The sequence below is a fragment of the Cherax quadricarinatus genome, chromosome 30 (genome assembly GCF_038502225.1).
Source record: "Cherax quadricarinatus isolate ZL_2023a chromosome 30, ASM3850222v1, whole genome shotgun sequence".
NCBI lineage: Eukaryota > Metazoa > Arthropoda > Malacostraca > Decapoda > Parastacidae > Cherax > Cherax quadricarinatus.
The window spans coordinates 20,996,044-21,010,426 of NC_091321.1; the positions used below are offsets into that span (position 1 = coordinate 20,996,044).

General features: G+C 49.6%; 1 protein-coding gene across 4 annotated transcripts in view; it reads right to left on the reverse strand.

Moving 5' to 3' along the window:
- The window catches only part of LOC128692732 (KH domain-containing, RNA-binding, signal transduction-associated protein 2), a 607,660-nt gene that overhangs the window by 16,677 nt on the left and 576,600 nt on the right, over positions 1-14,383 (reverse strand). For 3 of the 4 annotated variants that reach the window (XM_070089990.1, XM_070089992.1, XM_070089991.1), the window contains exon 6: positions 13,217-13,372. The exons of the other annotated variant lie outside the window; for it this stretch is intronic. In XM_070089990.1, the coding sequence (XP_069946091.1) occupies positions 13,217-13,372 (156 nt within the window). The remainder of the gene's footprint in view (positions 1-13,216; positions 13,373-14,383) is intronic. 4 annotated transcript variants of the gene reach the window in all.

Sequence of the window (14,383 nt, forward strand, 5' to 3'; positions counted from 1 at the left end):
GTCCTGATAAAGGAGAGAGTAAGGACAGGTGGTAACAGGTAATGAGATTTGCCTCATGGGGCAGAGGGTGATAACAAAGAGACAGAGAAGAATGAAAGAGGGGGGAGAGAAGGCAGGACGTGGAGGGAAGGAAAGAATGAAGCAAAGAATAGAGGAAGGGAGGAAATAATGGAGAAAGGGGATAGAAGGGAGCAAAGTGACACTGATGAAAGAAAGATGTTTTAATTTTGACCGGAAACAGACAGGAAATTGATGAAAAAATAATTCAAGACCTTAAAACTTTGTTTTTAATATTCCTCACTTTTCCCTCACTTCTCCCTCACTTCTCCCTCACCTCTCCCTCACTTCTCCCTCACCTCTCCCTCACTCCTCCCTCACCTCTCCCTCACTCCTCCCTCACCTCTCCCTCACTCCTCCCTCACCACTCCCTCACCTCTCCCTCACTCCTCCCTCACCACTCCCTCACCTCTCCCTCACTTCTCCCTCACCTCTCCCTCACTTCTCCCTCACCTCTCCCTCACTTCTCCCTCACTTCTCCCTCACTTCTCCCTCACCTCTCCCTCACTTCTCCCTCACCTCTCCCTCACTTCTCCCTCACTTCTCCCTCACTTCTCCCTCACTTCTCCCTCAACTCTCCCTCACTTCTCCCTCACCTCTCCCTCACTTCTCCCTCACCTCTCCCTCACTTCTCCCTCACCTCTCCCTCACTTCTCCCTCACCTCTCCCTCACTTCTCCCTCACCTCTCCCTCACTTCTCCCTCACCTCTCCCTCACTTCTCCCTCACCTCTCCCTCACTTCTCCCTCACCTCTCCCTTACTTCTCCCTCACCTCTCCCTCACTTCTCCCTCACTTCTCCCTCGCCTCTCCCTCGCCTCTCCCTCACTTCTCCCTCCTTTCTCCCTCACTTCTCCCTCACTTCTCCCTCACTTCTCCCTCACCTCTCCCTCACTTCTCCCTCACTTCTCCCTCGCCTCTCCCTCGCCTCTCCCTCACTTTTCCCTCCTTTCTCCCTCACTTCTCCCTCACCTCTCCCTCACTTTTCCCTCACTTTTCTCTCACCTCTCCCTCACTTCTCCCTCACTTCTCCCTCCTTTCTCCCTCACTTCTCCCTCACTTCTCCCTCGCCTCTCCCTCACTTCTCCCTCACTTCTCCCTCGCCTCTCCCTCACTTCTCCCTCCTTTCTCCCTCACTTCTCCCTCACTTCTCCCTCATCTCTCTCGCACTCCTCCCTCATTTCTCCCTCACTTCTCCCTCACCTATCCCTCACTTCTCCCTCACTTCTCCCTCACTTCTCCCTCACCTCTCCCTCACTTCTCCCTCACCTCTCGCTCACTTCTCCCTCACTTCTCCCTCACCTCTCCCTCACCTCTCCCTCACTTCTCCCTCACTTCTCCCTCACTTCTCCCTCATCTCTCCCTCACCTCACCCTCACTTCTCCCTCACTTCTCTCTCGCGTCTCCCTCACCTCTCCCTCACTTCTCCTCCCTCACTTCTCCCTCACTTCTCTCTCACCTCTCCCTCACTTCTCTCTCACTTCTCCCTCACTTCTCCCTCACTTCTCCCTCACCTCTCACTCACTTTCCCTCACTTCTCCCTCACTTCTCTCTCAGTTCTCCCTCATCTCTCCCTCACTTCTCCCTCACCTCTCCCTCACTTCTCCTTCACTTTTCCCTCAACACACACACACACACAGAACACACACAGAACACACACACACACACACACAGAACACACACGCACACACACACGCACACACACACGCACACACACACACACACACACACACGCACACACACACACACACACACACACACACACACACACACACACACACACACACACACACACACACACACACACAGGGAACTTAGAGACAGCTTTCATCTGCTCACTTTGTACCTATTCCTGAAACTGTGTAAAGTTTACCTCCACTTCCCAGCCTCGTGAGATCCACCTACTCACCATCCTAAGGCTGAAAAAGTAATTCTTAACATTCCTATAGACCACTTGCCATCATATCTACGTCCTCTGGCTCTATCTCCTAGACTATCAAACAGCACGTTCCTATCCACTTTATCTAATCCTATAACTGTTTATTTTATGTTGATCATATTTCCTCTGGTTCTCCTCTCTTCTAGTACTGTACGTGTTTCTGGTGATATGCTCTGTATGTTGTTGACTTCCAGGTCTTTCTCCTTACTCGTTGTTTGCAGCGTCACTCTCAATTTGTCACATGTCCTATCTCATTAATCCTGTTATTATTATTATTATTATTATTATTATTATTATTAGTAGTAGTAGTAGTAGTAGTAGTAGTAGTAGTAGTAGTAGTAGTAGTAGTAGTAGTAGTATCATTTTGTGCTTATCGTGATTGAATTCAAGCGGTCACATTCCTGCCCATTCTCGTGGCTGTTTACGTCACCTCGCTGTTGTTACTATACGTCAACTTGAACACTGACTCAGCTGTCACTGCTGTCATCTACATATCATCTGCTGTCTTCTTACATTCGTAGGTCTTCCTTTTAGTTTCCTCTTTTCTGTTATTTTTCTCTCTGCAAGTTTTCCATGCTCGTTCACTTCTAGTCTTCACTTATATGTCAGTAACAGGGTTCTCTCTGTTATCTATATTTCGTGTTTCCCTTACTCTAACCACTCTACTGTTGTCTTTATTTGATAGCATGTGTAACCTGTCATCCTGAGTACTGTCTCTTTTCTCTCTCTCTTTCAAAATTAATTTAATTTAGTAACTCCCTCATTCCCGTTTATTCATTTCGCCTATTGTCTGTATTTTTAGTGCATGTTTCTGCTGTTCTTCCTTCTCCATCTCAAGCAGGTGGTTGAAGCATAGCACCAGGTGGGGTGGTTACTGCTTCTAACACTATCCTCATATTCTATTTTCCACTATGTCTGTTTCACTTCGGTGAAATACCAGATCTAGTCATGCTGGTTCATCCTGCCACTTTAGCCTCAGTATCTTATAACCTGTTTGGTTCACAACGTTTCCCATTACTGTCTCTGTCAGCGTCTCCGTTTCTGATGGTGTTATTGTGGTCGTTCTGCTGCTGCTGTTGTTGCTATCTTTGTCGTTTAGTTGTTGTACTTCTTTTGCCATTGCAGTCACCCTATTTTTGCCTACTTGTGTATCTTTCTACAATATAAGTCCTTTGTATGGACGGTCGTGAGGATGGTCGTGCGGACGGTCGTGTGGACGGTCGTGTGGACGGTCGTGTGGACGGTCGTATGGGCGGTCGTGTGGACGGTCGTGTGGACGGTCGTATGGGCGGTCGTGTGGACGGTCGTGCGGTCAGACTATATATGTGTCTGTGGGGACAAGTCCTCTGTGTTGTAAGGCTATTGTGTACACCTTCCTCTGTGGCGTTGAGCTGTGGTTCAGCGGCATTGTCTGAGCTCTTCTTTGTCAGAGCCGCTTCTCTGCTCCTCTCTAATGTTTGCTCTTTGTTTCTCTTCCTTCCATCTTACTTCCACTCTTTGTTTTCTTCTTAGTGAAACTCTCTTCCTCCTCCTTCTCCCATCTTCCTTCTTAGTGCTCTTCTTTCTACCTTGATTTAAAATCTAATAATTTTTGCTCAACAGTTTTTTACCGGTGATTGTTGAGACTGTCACAACGCCGGGCTCAGGTGAGGTCAGCGTGAAACTAAATAATAATAATAATAATAACCGAATCTCTCTCTCTCTCTATCTCTCTCTCTCTCTCTCTCTATCTATCTATCTATCTATCTATCTATCTATCTCTCTCTCTCTCCCCTCATCAGCTCTGCCAATTAAAATTATTTCAATATTTTATTTCTTCTCTCATCTTTAATTATATTTTCCCCCTTCCATTATTGAATCAAGTCTCCACCTTCCCTCACTCTCCCCTCACTCTCCCCTCACTCTCCCCTCACTCTCCCCTCACTCTTCCCTCACTCTTCCCTCACTCCTCTTTCTCACATTTTTATTACACTTTCCCACACTTTAATTTTATTAGTCCTGCGTTCTCTCTTATCCCTCTCCCTACCTCCTCATTATTTCCTTCTCACTACCTTCCTCTTCCTCCCTCACACCTGTGACCACTGTATAAGAAGAGACCAAGTCCCACCTCTCTCACTGCTTGTTCCACCATGCTGTTGCTGTTGGTGGCTTGGCTCACGCAGCTGTATGATATATGGTTTAGAAAACCGACAAATTGAACAAATTGAAGAATGTGACACTTGTGCAACATTTTGGAATCTTTACTGAGGGAACGTTTCGCCAACCAGCAACTTCTTCAGTCCAATACAGATAAGAACGGTGGAAATAGAGGAGGAATCTGAGTCAATAAGTTCGTTATGTGATAATCTCGACCAAGCGAAACAAGATGCAAAACAATCACAGTGGGGGAGTTGGTTGATAAATGTAGGCCTTTCGTGATACGATCAGCACATCATCAGGAGCTTGCAATGTTGCAGAAATGAGTAGGAAGTCCAAGCAGAGTGATTACCTCAAACTTCTCCTCTTACTCTGTTCCCACAGTTCTTCCTTGTGCTGGACTGATGAAGCCACTGGCTGGCTGGAGACTTATCAATATCAGAGGCATCAAAGACCCGTTGGTTCATACAGCCATCACAGCTTGCTTGATCTGGCACTTAGCAGGAGGCGGTGATCCAGTGTCCTTTTGTGAGATTCCTACACTTGTTATAGCAGTGTTTCTGATGTCTGCTGTAAGTTGAACCAGTGTACCGCTGAACCACTGTGTACCGCTGAACCAGTGTGTACCACTGAACCAGTGTGTACCGCTGAACCAGTGTGTACCGCTGAACCAGTGTGTACCACTGAACCAGTGTGTACCGCTGAACCAGTGTGTACCACTGAACCAGTGTGTACCGCTGAACCACTGTGTACCGCTGAACCAGTGTGTACCACTGAACCAGTGTGTACCGCTGAACCAGTGTGTACCACTGAACCAGTGTGTACCACTGAACCAGTGTGTACCGCTGAACCAGTGTGTACCACTGAACCAGTGTGTACCGCTGAACCAGTGTGTACCACTGAACCAGTGTGTACCACTGAACCAGTGTGTACCACTGAACCAGTGTGTACCACTGAACCAGTGTGTACCGCTGAACCAGTGTGTACCGCTGAACCAGTGTGTACCGCTGAACCAGTGTACCACTGAACCAGTGTGTACCACTGAACCAGTGTGTACCGCTGAACCAGTGTGTACCGCTGAACCAATGTGTATACCGCTGAACCAGTGTGTACCGCTGAACCAGTGTGTACCGCTGAACCAGTGTGTACCGCTGAACCAGTGTGTACCGCTGAACCAGTGTGTACCGCTGAACCAGTGCGTACCGCTGAACCAGTTTGTACCGCTGAACTGGAATGTACCGCTGAACCAGTGTGTGCCATTGAACCAGTGTATACCGCTGGACCAGTGTGTACTGCTTAATCAGTGTGTACCGCTGAACCAGTGTGTACCGCTGAACCAGTGTGTACCGCTGGACCAGTGTGTACCGCTGAACCAGTTTGTACTGCTGAACCAATTTTACCGCTGAAGCAATGTGTGCCGCTGAACCAGTGTGTACCGCTGAACCAGTTTGTACCGTTGAACCAGCGTGTACCGCTGAACCAGTGTGTACCGCTGAACCAGTGTGTACTGCTGAACCAGTGTGTACCGCCGAACCAGTGTGTACTGCTGAACCAGTTTGTACCACTGAACCAGTGTGTGTATCACTGAACCGGAATGTACAGCTGAACCAGTGTGTACCGCTGAACCAGTGTGTACCGCTGAACTAGTGTGTACCGCTGAACCAGTGTGTACCACTGAACCAGTATGTACCGCTGAACCAGTGTGTACTGCTGAACCAGCATGTACCGCTGAACCAGTGTGTACCGCTGAACCAGTGTGTATCGCTGAACCAGTGTGTACCGCTGAACTAGTATGTACCGCTGAACCAGTGTGTACCGCTGAACCAGTGTGTATCGCTGAACCAGTGTGTACCGCTGAACCAGTGTGAACCGCTGAATCAGTGAGTACCGCTGAACCAGTGTGTACCGCTGAATCAATGTGTACCGCTGAACTAGTATGTACCGCTGAACCAGTGTGTACCGCTGAACCAGTGTGTACCGCTGAACCAGTATGTACCGCTGAACCAGTGTGTACCGCTGAACCAGTGTGTACCACTGAACCAGTGTGTACCGCTGAACCAGTGTGTACCACTGAACCAGTATGTACCGCTGAACCAGTGTGTACCGCTGAACCAGTGTGTACCACTGAACCAGTGTGTAATGCTGAACCAGTGTGTACCGCTGAACCAGTGTGTACCACTGAACCAGTGTGTAATGCTGAACCAGTGTGTACCGCTGAACCAGTGTGTACCGCTGAACCAGTGTGTACCGCTGAACCAGTGTGTACCACTGAACCAGTGTGTACTGCTGAACCAGTGTGTACCGCTGAACCAGTGTGTACCGCTGAACCAGTGTGTACCGCTGAACCAGTTTGTACCGCTGAACTGGAATGTACCGCTGAACCAGTGTGTGCCGTTGAACCAGTGTATACCGCTGGACCAGTGTGTACTGCTTAATCAGTGTGTACCGCTGAACCAGTGTGTACCGCTGAACCAGTGTGTACCGCTGGACCAGTGTGTACCGCTGAACCAGTTTGTATTGCTGAACCAATTTTACCGCTGAAGCAATTTGTACCGCTGAACCAGTGTGTACCGCTGAACCAGTTAGTACCGTTGAACCAGCGTGTACCGCTGAACCAGTGTGTACCGCTGAACCAGTGTGTACTGCTGAACCAGTGTGTACCGCAGAACCAGTGTGTACTGCTGAACCAGTTTGTACCACTGAACCAGTGTGTGTATCACTGAACCGGAATGTACAGCTGAACCAGTGTGTACCGCTGAACCAGTGTGTACTGCTGAACCAGTGTGTACCGCTGAACCAGTGTGTACCACTGAACCAGTATGTACCGCTGAACCAGTGTGTACTGCTGAACCAGTATGTACCGCTGAACCAGTGTGTACCGCTGAACCAGTGTGTACCGCTGAACCAGTGTGTACCGCTGAACCAGCGTGTACCGCTGAACCAGTCTGTACCGCTGAACTGGAATGTACCGCTGAACCAGTGTGTGCCGTTGAACCAGTGTATACCGCTGGACCAGTGTGTACTGCTTAAGCAGTGTGTACCGCTGAACCAGTGTATACCGCTGAACCAGTGTGTAGCGCTGGACCAGTGTGTACCGCTGAACCAGTTTGTACTGCTGAACCAATTTTACCGCTGAAGCAATGTGTACCGATGAACCAGTGTGTACCGCTGAACCAGTGTGTACCGCTGAACCAGTGTGTACTGCTGAACCAGTGTGTACCACTGAACCAGTGTGTACCGCTGAACCAGCGTGTACCGCTGAACCAGTGTGTACCGCTGAACCAGTGTGTACTGCTGAACCAGTGTGTACCGCTGAACCAGTGTGTACTGCTGAACCAGTTTGTACCACTGAACCAGTGTGTGTATCACTGAATCGGAATGTACAGCTGAACAAGTGTGTACCGCTGAACCAGTGTGTACCGCTGAACTAGTGTGTACCGCTGAACCAGTGTGTACTGCTGAACCAGTATGTACCGCTGAACCAGTGTGTACTGCTGAACCAGTATGTACCGCTGAACCAGTGTGTACCGCTGAACCAGTGTGTACCACTGAACCAGTGTGTACAGCTGAACTAGTATGTACCGCTGAACCAGTGTGTACTGCTGAACCAGTGTGTACCTCTGAACCAGTGTGTACCGCTGAACCAGTGTGTACCGCTGAACCAGTGTGTACCGCTGAATCAGTGTGTACCGCTGAACCAGTGTGTACCACTGAACCAGTGTGTACCACTGAACCAGTGTGTACCACTGAACCAGTGTGTACCACTGAACCAGTGTGTACCGCTAATCCAGTGTGTACCACTGAACCAGTGTGTACCACTGAACCAGTGTGTACCGCTGAGCCAGTGTGCACCGCTGAACCAGTGTGTACCACTGAACCAGTGTGTACCACTGAACCAGTGTGTACCGCTGAACCAGTGTGTACCGCTGAACCAGTGTGAACTGCTGAACCAGTGTGTACCGCTGAACCAGTGTGTACCGCTGAACCAGTGTGTACCGCTGAACCAGTGTGTACCGCTGGACCAGTGTGTACCGCTGAACCAGTGTGTACCGCTGAACCAGTGTGTACCACTGAACCAGTGTGTACCGCTGAACCAGTGTGTACCACTGAACCAGTGTGTACCGCTGAACCAGTGTGTACCACTGAACCAATGTGTACCACTGAACCAGTGTGTACCACTGAACCAGTGTGTACCGCTGAACCAATGTGTACCACTGAACCAGTGTGTACCGCTGAACCAGTGTGTACCGCTGAACCAGTGTGTACCGCTGAACCAGTGTGTACCGCTGAACCAGTGTGTACCGCTGAACCAGTGTGTACCGCTGAACCAGTGTGTACCGCTGAACCAGTGTGTACCGCTGAACCAGTGTGTACCGCTGAACCAGTGTGTACCACTGAACCAGTGTGTACCACTGAACCAGTGTGTACCGCTGAACCAGTGTGTACCACTGAACCAGTGTGTACCACTGAACCAGTGTGTACCGCTGAACCAGTGTGTACCGCTGAACCAGTGTGTACCACTGAACCAGTGTGTACCGCTGAACCAGTGTGTACCGCTGAACCAGTGTGTACCGCTGAACCAGTGTGTACCGCTGAACCAGTGTGTACCGCTGAACCAGTGTGTACCGCTGAACCAGTGTGTACCGCTGAACCAGTGTGTACCGCTGAACCAGTGTGTACCGCTGAACCAGTGTGTACCGCTGAACCAGTGTGTACCGCTGAACCAGTGTGTACCGCTGAACCAGTGTGTACTGCTAAACCAGTGTGTACTGCTGAACCAGTGTGTACCGCTGAACCAGTGTGTACCGCTGAACCAGTGTGTACCGCTGAACCAGTGTGTACCGCTGAACCAGGGTGTACCGCTGAACCAGCGTGTACCGCTGAACCAGTGTGTACCGCTGAACCAGTGTGTACCGCTGAACCAGTGTGTACCACTGAACCAGTGTGTACCGCTGAACCAGTGTGTACCGCTGAACCAGTGTGTACCGCTGAACCAGTGTGTACCACTGAACCAGTGTGTACCGCTGAACCAGTGTGTACCGCTGAACCAGTGTGTACCACTGAACCAGTGTGTACCGCTGAACCAGTGTGTACCGCTGAACCAGTGTGTACCGCTGAACCAGTGTGTACCGCTGAACCAGTGTGTACCGCTGAACCAGCGTGTACCGCTGAACCAGTGTGTACCGCTGAACCAGTGTGTACCGCTGAACCAGTGTGTACCGCTGAACCAGTGTGTACCGCTGAACCAGTGTGTACCCCTGAACCAGTGTGTACCGCTGAACCAGTGTGTACCGCTGAACCAGTGTGTACCGCTGAACCAGTGTGTACCGCTGAACCAGCGTGTACCGCTGAACCAGTGTGTACCGCTGAACCAGTGTGTACCGCTGAACCAGTGTGTACCGCTGAACCAGTGTGTACCGCTGAACCAGTGTGTATCACTGAATCAGTGTGTACCGCTGAACCAGTGTGTACCGCTGAACCAGTGTGTACCGCTGAACCAGTGTGTACCGCTGAACCAGTGTGTACCGCTGAACCAGTGTGTACTGCTGAACCAGTGTGTACCGCTGAACCAGTGTGTACCGCTGAACCAGTGTGTACCGCTGAACCAGTGTGTACCGCTGAACCAGTGTGTACCGCTGAACCAGTGTGTACTGCTGAACCAGTGTGTACCGCTGAACCAGTGTGTACCGCTGAACCAGTGTGTACCGCTGAACCAGTGTGTACCGCTGAACCAGTGTGTACCGCTGAACCAGTGTGTACCACTGAACCAGTGTGTACCACTGAACCAGTGTGTACCGCTGAACCAGTGTGTACCACTGAACCAGTGTGTACCGCTGAACCAGTGTGTACTGCTGAACCAGTGTGTACTGCTGAACCAGTGTGTACCACTGAACCAGTGTGTACCGCTGAACCAGTGTGTACTGCTGAACCAGTGTGTACCGCTGAACCAGTGTGTACCACTGAACCAGTGTGTACCGCTGAACCAGTGTGTACTGCTGAACCAGTGTGTACCGCTGAACCAGTGTGTACCGCTGAACCAGTGTGTACTGCTGAACCAGTGTGTACCGCTGAACCAGTGTGTACCGCTGAACCAGTGTGTACCGCTGAACCAGTGTGTACTGCTGAACCAGTGTGTACCGCTGAACCAGTGTGTACCGCTGAACCAGTGTGTACCGCTGAACCAGTGTGTACTGCTGAACCAGTGTGTACCGCTGAACCAGTGTGTACCACTGAACCAGTGTGTACCGCTGAACCAGTGTGTACCACTGAACCAGTGTGTACCGCTGAACCAGTGTGTACTGCTGAACCAGTGTGTACCGCTGAACCAGTGTGTACCGCTGAACCAGTGTGTACCACTGAACCAGTGTGTACCGCTGAACCAGTGTGTACTGCTGAACCAGTGTGTACTGCTGAACCAGTGTGTACCGCTGAACCAGTGTGTACCACTGAACCAGTGTGTACCACTGAACCAGTGTGTACTGCTGAACCAGTGTGTACCACTGAACCAGTGTGTACCACTGAACCAGTGTGTACCACTGAACCAGTGTGTACTGCTGAACCAGTGTGTACTGCTGAACCAGTGTGTACCGCTGAACCAGTGTGTACCACTGAACCAGTGTGTACCACCGAACCAGTGTGTACCACTGAACCAGTGTGTACCACTGAACCAGTGTGTACCGCTGAACCAGTGTGTACCACTGAACCAGTGTGTACCACTGAACCAGTGTGTACCGCTGAACCAGTGTGTACCACTGAACCAGTGTGTACCACTGAACCAGTGTGTACCACTGAACCAGCGTGTACCGCTGAACCAGTGTGTACCGCTGAACCAGCGTGTACCACTGAACCAGTGTGTACCGCTGAACCAGCGTGTACCGCTGAACCAGTGTGTACCGCTGAACCAGTGTGTACCGCTGAACCAGCGTGTACTATGGCCTGGTGGCCATGACAGGAAAGAGAAGACACGCTGTTAAACATTCTTTTATTGGGACAACTTTACGAAAGTTATTCAGAGGATGGAAAGTTGTTCCAGCGAAAAGTTCTTCAGTCAAGTATTATGTTCATACATGCTAAGTAGCTGAACCTGAACACTACTGTCTCCTCTTTCTCCTCCTTTTCTCCTCTTTCTCCTCCTCTTTCTCTTTCTCCTCCTCTTTCTTCTCGTTCTCCTGCACTCACACTACTGAAAACCGCCGTAGGACTCTCCTACACTCTCTTCACTTTCGCTAGGACTCTCCTCCTCACATAGGACTCTCCTACACTCTCTCTTCACTTTCACTAGGACTCTCCTCCTCACATAGGACTCTCCTACACTCTCTCTTTACTTTCACTAGGACTCTCCTCCTCACATAGGACTCTCCTACACTCTCTCTTCACTTTCACTAGGACTCTCCTCCTCACATAGGACTCTTCTACACTCTCTCTTCACTTTCACTAGGACTCTCCTCCTCACATAGGACTCTCCTACACTCTCTCTTCACTTTCACTAGGACTCTCCTCCTCACATAGGACTCTCCTACACTCTCTCTTCACTTTCACTAGGACTCTCCTCCTCACATAGGACTCTCCTACACTCTCTCTTCACTTTCACTAGGACTCTCCTCCTCACATAGGACTCTCCTACACTCTTCACTTTCACTAGGACTCTCCTCCTCACGTAGGACTCTCCTACACTCTCTCTTCACCTTCACTAGGACTCTCCTCCTCACATAGGACTCTCCTACACTCTCTCTTCACCTTCACTAGGACTCTCCTCTTTACATAGGACTCTCCAACACTCTTCACTGGGATTCTTCAACATTCTCCAACTACCCTACGACTCTTCAACACACTCTCTTCCTCTTCCTAGGCTCTCCAACACTCTTCACCTTCACTAGGACTGTCCTCCTCCTAGGATTCTCCAACACTTCACTAGGAGTCTACTATATTCTCCAACTCCCCTGGGACTCTTCAAAACTCTCTCTTCCCATTCCTAAGACTTTCCAATACTTTTCATCTTCTCTAGGACTCTCCACCTCCCCTGTGATTCCCCACCTCCCTTAGGACTATCCAATGCTCTTCACCTTCAATAGGACTCTCCAACACTTCTCAATAGGACTCCCCAACACTCCTCACTAGAACTCTCCAACACTCCTCACTAGGACTTTCCAACACTCCTCACTAGGACTCTCCAACACTCCTCACTAGAACTCTCCAACACTCCTCACTAGGACTCTCCAACACTCCTCACTAGGACTCTCCAACACTCCTCACTAGGACTCTCCAACACTTCTCTCTAGAACTCTCCAACACTCCTCACTAGAACTCTCCAACACTTCTCACTAGGACTCTCCAACACTCCTCTCTAGAACTCTAGAACACTCCTCTCTAGAACTCTCCAACACTTCTCACTAGAACTCTCCAACACTTCTCACTAGGACTCTCCAACACTCCTCACTAGGACTATCCAATACTCCTCACTAGGACTCTCCAACACTCCTCACTAGGACTCTCTAACACTCCTCTCTAGAACTCTCCAACACTTCTCACTAGAACTCTCCAACACTCTTCACTAGAACTCTCCAACACTCCTCACTAGGACTCTCCAATACTCCTCACTAGGACTCTCCAACACTTCTCACTAGAACTCTCCAACACTTCTCACTAGGACTATCCAATACTCCTCACTAGGACTCTCCAACACTCCTCACTAGGACTCTCTAACACTCCTCTCTAGAACTCTCCAACACTCTTCACTAGAACTCTCCAACACTCCTCACCAGGACTCTCCAACACTTCTCACTAGAACTCTCCAACACTTCTCACTAGGACTCTCCAACACTCCTCACTAGGACTCTCCAACACTCCTCACTGGAACTCTCCAACACTCCTCACTAGGACTCTCTAATACTCCTCACTAGGACTCCAACACTCCTCACTAGGACTCCAATACTTCTCACTAGGACTCTCCAACACTCCTCACTAGGACTCTCCAACACTCCTCACTAGGACTTCCAACACTCCTCGCTAGGACTCTCCTTTCCCAGTTCTGGAACTCTGCACTTCCCATTTCAGCTGTTTGTAGACTGGGTCCTCCCTTGACTCACCCAACAGTTAGACTGTAGCCTGTGTACTGGTCAGGAGTGAGGTACTGGGGAGCAACAGTTGACGCTGTGAGGTTGTGCGAGGCTGGACTGGCTGATGTCAACATTAATGCTTCAGGCGTACCATCACGAGCCTTGCCCAGGAACTCATAGGTGGCCCTGTGGGATTATTATGTACAGCCGTCACGGGATGCCTGTGGAGGATGGTAGGGGATGGTGGTAGGATGGTGGAATGGTGGTGGGGGTGCTGGTAGGATGGTGGGAATGGTGAGGGATAGTAATAGGAAGTTCTGGGGGTGGGAGAAATTGGAAGGATGTTGTAGGAATTGGGGATAGTCTTAGGATATAGTGGGGATGAGAGATAGTGGTATGGTGTGGCAAGGGTGAATGAATAAATGAAAGACTTACAAGACCCACAAGGAGTGGGAGGAATATCTTGAGTCGTAGAGAAAGAGGCAGTGCTACAACCAGCCGCAGAGCATTATAATGTAGATGTAGACGTGGTGAGGGTGGGAGGATAGTGGTAGTATAATGTGGGAGTAGAGGAATGGAGGGAGATAGTGACAGAATGTTGTGGGGTGAATGATGGGTTTTGTGGGGAATGTCGTGTGATGTAAGGAGTGAAGATAATGGTGGAGAGTGTGCAGGATGTCAGGAACTTTAGATGTTGAGTGAAAGATGGAGGTAGAGGTAGGTAGGTGAGGCTAGGTACGATAGGTGGTGTTACGTAGGTAGGGTTAAGCAGGTGGTGTTGGATAGGTGAAGAATCCAGGGCATGATCAGGTTAAGGATCCGGAACAGAATCAGGTACCAAGTCAGGTACAGGATGAGGTACAGGATCAGGTACGGAAAGGCTCATGTGAAGAATCAGGTAGGACAAAGGCAAGGTTGAGTGATGCTCTATACAAGTGCACTTAACCCCAGCTGGAATTTATAAAAATCAGGTGATTTAGGAGTTTACTACACAATATTAGGTGTAGTTGGATGGAAATAATAAAGCACAATGTTATCTTGTTATTAAAAGTAATAAAGCAGTCATATCTGCACCTCAAGACTTATCTAAGGAAGCAATAAAGAGAGCGGGCAACATATAAGTGATGAGAACCACATACGTGGATGTAAACAGAGAGCTGAGATGCAGATTTCTTCGCGCCTTTCTCCATTTTTAAA